At 44.6% G+C, this 7,500-nt stretch overlaps 1 protein-coding gene across 2 annotated transcripts in view; it reads left to right on the top strand.

The window, feature by feature from the left end:
- Positions 1-4,920, top strand: part of LOC122973696 (disks large homolog 4-like) — a 43,421-nt gene extending 38,501 nt beyond the window's left edge. Inside the window, exons 11-19 of one of the 2 annotated variants that reach the window (XM_044341407.1) lie at positions 1,218-1,314; positions 1,420-1,596; positions 1,967-2,004; positions 2,079-2,126; positions 2,807-2,908; positions 2,992-3,164; positions 4,029-4,138; positions 4,250-4,341; positions 4,433-4,920. In XM_044341407.1, the coding sequence (XP_044197342.1) occupies positions 1,218-1,314; positions 1,420-1,596; positions 1,967-2,004; positions 2,079-2,126; positions 2,807-2,908; positions 2,992-3,164; positions 4,029-4,138; positions 4,250-4,341; positions 4,433-4,539 (944 nt within the window). In that variant the 3' untranslated portion in view covers positions 4,540-4,920. Of the gene's footprint in view, positions 1-1,217; positions 1,315-1,419; positions 1,597-1,966; positions 2,005-2,078; positions 2,127-2,806; positions 2,909-2,991; positions 3,165-4,025; positions 4,139-4,249; positions 4,342-4,432 lie in introns of both variants that reach the window. The other variant, XM_044341406.1, reaches the window with a different exon arrangement.
- The last annotated feature ends 2,580 nt before the right edge of the window (positions 4,921-7,500 follow it).

Genomic DNA, 7,500 nt, shown 5'->3' with positions numbered 1-7,500 from the left:
TCTTTTCACGTCTTACAAAAAGCAGTGTGTAGTCGGGGTCACATTTCACATGTCTATGAGTTGTTAACAGCTCCACCAAATAGTGATTTTTCCCTCTAAACTTCTCACATGCTTTCATTTCAATAAATGCTCAAATGATCCAATATTTCAGCAAAAATCAAAGATTAGAGAAAAAGTCCAAAAACTGAAAACAGATTTGTGTATCAGAACTTTGTTTTTTCTTCTTTCCTCTCCCATTAATCATCTCACCACCCCTCAGATTTATCTGCTGACCCTTTGGAGGGGCCCGACCCCTAGGTTGGGAACCACTGGACTAAACTAGCTAACTGTATATAAAGTAGTGTAAACTAGCTCCACCTCCAGCAGCTACAACAGTAACATGCTGCTCTAACACTGATGCTTCACTATTAATAATCTAATGATGTCATATATAATAATATATCAGTCAGAGGGACCAAACCACTACTTTTACTGCAATACTTTAACTACATCAAGCTCATAATACTTATGTACTTTTACTGCAATACTTTAACTACATCAAGCTCATAATACTTATGTACTTTTACTGCAATACTTTAACTACATCAAGCTCATAATACTTATGTACTTTTACTGCAATACTTTAACTACATCAAGCTCATAATACTTATGTACTTTTACTGCAATACTTTAACTACATCAAGCTCATAATACTTATGTACTTTTACTTGTAATGGAGTATTTGTACTTTTATTAGACTGAATGTCCATCTGATCAATCAATCAACAATCTGTCCATCAGATGATCAGTTGGATCTCAGATCAATAACTTTGGTCGTCTGTCTGCAGTTTGTGGATTTAATGTTATTGATATTAATCATCATCAATAACACATTGAAACCTTGTAAAAGTGATATTTTCACCCTCAGCCCGGATCAGACTAATTCCTGAGTGTCTCTGGATCAGACTAATTCCTGAGTGTCTTTGGACCAGACTAATTCCTGAGTGTCTCTGGATCAGACTAATTGCTGAGTGTCTCCTGTGATTGGCTGGAACATAATACTTATGTACTTTTACTGTAGGAGTATTTGTACTTTGATGTATTGGTACTTGTACTGCAGTAGAGGATCTGAGTACTTCTTGGTGAGTAATGTAGTAGTAATAATCTCCAGTTTGTTTTGAAGTTGTTCGTTAATTAAAGGAACATGAGAACTCAGTCTGATGACGTTGTATCTGCAGAGTACAGCCGCTTTGAAGCAAAGATCCACGACCTGAGGGAGCAGATGATGAACAGCTCGTCTGGAAGTCTGAGAACCAACCGCAGCTTCTACGTCAGGTAAGCCGAGTCATCATCACACACACGCCCCGGGGCGGCGGGTAATCACCTGTCAGCGGCGGCGGTGGTCCCCGGTGTCCTCAGTGTTGACGTGACGTGTTTCAGGTCGCTGTTCGACTACGACAAGCAGTGGGACTGCGGCGTCCTGTCACAAGCTCTGGACTTTAACTTCGGGGAGGTGCTTCATGTGATGGACAGCGCTGACGACGAGTGGTGGCAGGCCAGACGGGTCAACCAGCAGGGGGAGCTGGAGGAGCTGGGATACATCCCCTCCAAACACAGGTTCACACACATATATATATATATACATTATGTTATATTACTGCTGCTGCACTGATAGCAGCTCATATTTATCACTGATCAATAACACATTTATCACTGCTCTGTTATTCTGCAATCTTTAATGTGTGTGTGTGTGTGTGTGTGCGTGTGTGTGCGTGTGTGTGTGTGTGTGTGTGTGTGCGTGCGTGCGTGCGTGCGCGCGCGTGCGTGTGCGTGTGCGTGTGTGTGTATGTGTGTGTGTGCGTGCGTGCGTGTGCGTGCGTGTGTGCGTGTGTGTGTGTGTGTGTGTGCGTGTGTGCGTGTGTGTGTGTGTGTGTGTGTGTGTGTGTGTGTGCGTGTGTGCGTGTGTGTGTGTGTGTGTGTGTTTCAGGGTGGAGAGGAAGGAGTGGTCACGGATGAAGAGTAAAGGTAACACGCGTGTTCTTTAACTACACGCCTGTTTTCATGTGTGATGTTTGTAACTGACTGTTTTCTGCCGGCAGGTAGAGAAGGTTTCGTTCACAGCTACGAGCTCGTCACTCAGATCGAAGGTAAACTTTATTTATTCTACAGATGTTTATATTTGACTTTATACAACACGACAGTCTTTAGGATATTTGAATCCTCGTTAACCTTTAGCTGTGTTTGTTTTTAGAGAAAATATGCACCAAAACACTCACACAATCCCTTCAGGATATTGATCTGTGATCGCAGTAATCAACATGAATAATAAGCATGAAACGTGTTTGTGGTTCGGACCAATCGTGGCGTTTGTTTGGCGGTAACTGACGTCATTCAGGTGGAAGATGAATAAATCTCACCTGCCGACAAACACGACGCCGTCGACCAGTTTAAAAAACATCACGTTATTTTTCTTTGCTTGCAGTTTTACCACAGAAAGAAACATAAAACATCACGAATGATGTCACAGTTTTTTGAGAAAAGCTGCTGCAAAATCAAACTAAAACCAAATCAAATCACAAAAACCCCTCAGTGACGGACTCAGACTACCAAACGTAAATAAATATAATATAAAAGTAATTAAAATAAACCTTAATCTGACCGATAACAAGCCTCTAAAACCTAAACTGAGAAACATCTAAATGAATCGTCTCTGAGTTTCTGAGTAAACATCCTGTCAGTGATTAAAGACGCAGCTGATCAAAGTTACCGTTCAGGTGAGTTTGTCACCTGCAGCAGGTGTAAATAAAGCTTTGTGTCTCTGTCTCAGTGGACTACGCTCGTCCTGTCATCATCCTGGGTCCGACCAAAGACCGAGTCAACGACGACCTGCTGTCCGAGTTCCCCGACAAGTTCGGCTCCTGCGTCCCTCGTGAGTTTCACCGTCGTAACCGCGAACAGGAAGCTGCGAGCCTGAACAGGAAGTGACCGCTCTGTCTTCTTCTCTGTCCACAGACACCACCCGCCCGCAGAGGGACTACGAGGTCGACGGGCGGGACTACCACTTTGTGTCGTCACGGGAACAGATGGAGCGAGACATCCAGTCCCACCGCTTCATCGAGGCGGGCCAGTACAACAACCACCTGTACGGGACGTCGGTGCAGAGCGTCAGACAGGTGGCCGAACAGGTGAGACACGCTGGTTACCGTGGTGACGATTCCTACAGGGTTTATATGACTGTGCGGTTACCATGGTGATGATTCTTACAGGGTTTATATGAGAGTATGGTTACCATGGTGATGTTTCCTACAGGTTTTCCATGGGAATATGGTTACCATGGTGACAGGGTTCATATAAGAATATGGTTACCATGGTGCTTTTTCCATCGGGGTTTATATGAGAGTATGGTTACCATGGTAATGTCTCCAAGAAGTTCCGGGTATCAAGGTAATGCTTGAACCGGATTGGTTAGGTTGGTCAGTGTGTCCTCCAGATTGTGGTTACCATGGTGATGCTACCAGTTTATGATCAGCAGTGTAATATGTCTTGGCCATTTCAGTTGCCATGGTGACATTTATGAGATGTTGCAGTTGATGGTGATGCTAGTGCAGGATCATGTTGCCATGGTGACATTTCCAGCAGGTTATGACTTCTATGGCGACATTATGGGATGTCAAAGTTAAGTCATATTTCCAGTCTGTTATAGTTACCGTGGTGATTTTTCCATAGTGATCGTACTGAGATGTTACGGCTATTGTGATGTCTCCATATTATAAATTCTACAGTGTTCAGGTTTAAGGTGTCATAGTGGTTGCCATGGTGATGTTTCTAGGATGTTAAGGTTACCATGGGGATGTTTTTAATTTTAACTTTTATTATCATCATGGTGAAATTTCGTTATCATTTTCAGGTTTGGTTGTAGAGGGTTAGGGGTTGCTATGGCGATGTTTCATACAGGATGTCAAGATCAAAAGATGTATTCAAATCTATAGTTACCATGGCGATGATTTAAAGACATTAAATTTAACATTGTGTGTGTGTGTGTGAAGCAGGGGAAGCACTGCATCCTGGACGTGTCGGCCAACGCAGTGAGGAGGCTGCAGGCAGCTCAGCTCCACCCCATCGCCATCTTCATCCGACCACGATCCCTGGAGAACATCCTGTGAGTCTGTGAGGTCATCAGTGATGTCATCAAATACGTCACATTATGGGAGCTGAGGACATGCTGACGCTGTGTGTGTGCGTGTGGGTGTGTGTGTGTGTGTGAGTGCAGGGATCTGAATAAGCGTCTGTCGGAGGATCAGGCGAGGAAAGCTCTGGATCGAGCCATCAAACTGGAACAAGACTTCCTCGAATGTTTCACAGGTAAAAACTCTACATGTATGTTTATGACACGTTTAGAGCTTTGTTAAGGTTTGTTTTTTAACTGTACGTGTGTGTGTGTGTGTGTGTGCAGCCATCGTGCACGGCGACAGCTTCGAGGAGGTGTACCACCTGGTCAAAGCCGTCATCGAGGAGCAGAGCGGCCCGTACATCTGGGTCCTCACCCGCGACAGACTCTGATTGGCCACTGCCAGCGACGGGCACCATCTCCGTGGAAACCGCCGCCACGGAGAGCAGATGTTTGTCTTTTTATTGTTTTGGTTTTCTTTCTATGGGAGGATGACGACAGAACACAGGCGCTGGATGGATGCTGTAACCATGGTAACCAAGAGAGATCTGTTTCTTTAAGAGAAGGACGAACCTGTCTGTCTCTCCAGCTGTCTGTGTGTCAGACGGAGAGATGGAGACAGATGATCAATTGATTGATTTATGTGTTGATTCAATAATCCTGTATTATCAGTAAATAATGAATCAGGACTGTAGAATTCAGTTGGTATTGAAGTATTTATATTATCCTATTTATTTATTGATTTATTTATCTATTTATTTATTTATTTATTTATGTGAAGATGGTGCGTGTGTGTGTGTGTGTGTGTGTGTGTGTGTGTGTGTGTGTGTGTGTGTGTGTGTGTGTGTGTGTGTGTAGTGTACATAAAGACTTGTGTGACTGTAAATAAAACGATGGGGCTCAAACACACAGTCTATTCAGGGCTTAAAGTATCAAACAACTGGACTGGACTTCAACTCCCACTACACCCTTCTGTTGGACTACAACTCCTACTAAACCCTTCTGTTGGACTACAACTCCTACTAAACCCTTCTGTTGGACTACAACTCCCACTAAACCCTTCTGTTGGACTACAACTCCTACTAAACCCTTCTGTTGGACTACAACTCCCACTAAACCCTTCTGTTGGACTACAACTCCCACTACACCCTTCTGTTGGACTACAACTCCCACTACACCCTTCTGTTGGACTACAACTCCTACTAAACCCTTCTGTTGGACTACAACTCCCACTACACCCTTCTGATGGACTTCAACTCCCACTACACCCTTCTTTTGGACTTCAACTCCCACTACACCCTTCTGATGGACTACAACTCCCACTACACCCTTCTGATGGACTACAACTCCCACTACACCCTTCTGTTGGACTTCAACTCCCACTAAACCCTTCTGTTGGACTACAACTCCCACTACACCCTTCTGATGGACTACAACTCCCACTACACCCTTCTGATGGACTACAACTCCCACTAAACCCTTCTGTTTTACTTCAACTCCCACTAAACCCTTCTGTTGGACTACAACTCCCACTAAACGCTTCTGTTTGACTACAACTCCCACCACACCCTTCTATTGGACTACAACTCCCACTAAACCCTTCTGTTGGACTACAACTCCCACTAAACGCTTCTGTTTGACTACAACTCCCACCACACCCTTCTATTGGACTACAACTCCCACTAAACCCTTCTGTTGGACTACAACTCCCACTAAACGCTTCTGTTTGACTACAACTCCCACTAAACCCTTCTGTTGGACTACAACTCCCACTAAACGCTTCTGTTTGACTACAACTCCCACTACCCCCTTCTGTTGGACTACAACTCCCACTAAACGCTTCTGTTTGACTACAACTCCCACTACACCCCTCTGTTGGACTACAACTCCCACCACACCCTTCTGTTTGACTACAACTAACTCCCACTAAACCCTTCTGTTTGACTACAACTCCCACTACCCCCTTCTGTTGGACTTCAACTCCCTCTACATTCTTCTGTTGGACTACAACTCCCATTACACCCTTCTGTTGGACTACAACTCCCACTACCCCCTTCTGTTTGACTACAACTTCCACTAAACCCCTCTGTTTGACTACAACTCCCACTACCCCCTTCTGTTGGACTTCAACTCCCTCTACATTCTTCTGTTGGACTACAACTCCCATTACACCCTTCTGTTGGACTACAACTCCCACTACCCCCTTCTGTTTGACTACAACTCCCACCACACCCTTCTATTGGACTACAACTCCCACTAAACCCTTCTGTTGGACTACAACTCCCACTAAACCCTTCTGTTGGACTACAACTCCCACTAAACGCTTCTGTTGGACTACAACTCCCACTAAACGCTTCTGTTTGACTACAACTCCCACTACCCCCTTCTGTTGGACTACAACTCCCACTAAACGCTTCTGTTTGACTACAACTCCCACTACCCCCTTCTGTTGGACTACAACTCCCACTAAACGCTTCTGTTTGACTACAACTCCCACTACCCCCTAACTAAAGCTACTAAAAAATTCAGAATCTGTGTATGTTTGGACTACAACACCCACAACCCTCCTCATCTGGACTACAATAGCCTTATGCTGGACTACAACACCCACAATCTCCCTCTGCCAGGACTACAACCCCTCATCTGGACTACAACACCCACAATCCCCTTCTGTTGCATTGGACAGTTCAGAGAGTTTCTGGTGATCACTGTCTCAGTTGTTGCTTGGCAACAACAAGGAGGTTAAACTGAAACTGAAAACTTCCATTTTTAAACCGAAGGCTATGGACTACATTGCCCACAGTTCCTGGCTGCAGTGAAGGATTACACGACCTATATTTATCTACAGCACAGAAGGACTACATTACCCACAAGTCCCAGCTAAAGGTCTTCATTAGCCAGCGTCCCCTACTGCTGGACTACAGTACCCATGATTCCCTGCTCCTGACCAGACACAAAATTTAAAAAGTGAGTGAATGAGCACGGTGGGGGCGGAGCATGGTCACCTGAGGCCACGCCTCCCCTCCTGTTTCCCCATGGGACTCCATTACCCACAGTGCTTTGGGAGGAGGAGGGAAATGTCCTCCTCCTCCTCTGACATCACCCATGACAGTGAGCGTAACCATGGCAACTGGGACTGCTGCTGTCTGATGGTTCCAGTGGGGTTTTTAGACTGAATATCAGGGTCATGTGAATAATTATAATAATGATTATAATAAACATCATCATAATTATTGATGATGTCATATCACCTCACGCACACACACATACACACATACATGCACACACATACACACACACGCATACCTATACACACATATACACACATATACACACATATACACACATATACA

This window comes from Thunnus albacares, chromosome 22, assembly GCF_914725855.1.
Source record: "Thunnus albacares chromosome 22, fThuAlb1.1, whole genome shotgun sequence".
Classification (NCBI taxonomy): Eukaryota; Metazoa; Chordata; class Actinopteri; order Scombriformes; family Scombridae; genus Thunnus; species Thunnus albacares.
This window is presented reverse-complemented; position numbering and strand designations above follow the sequence as displayed.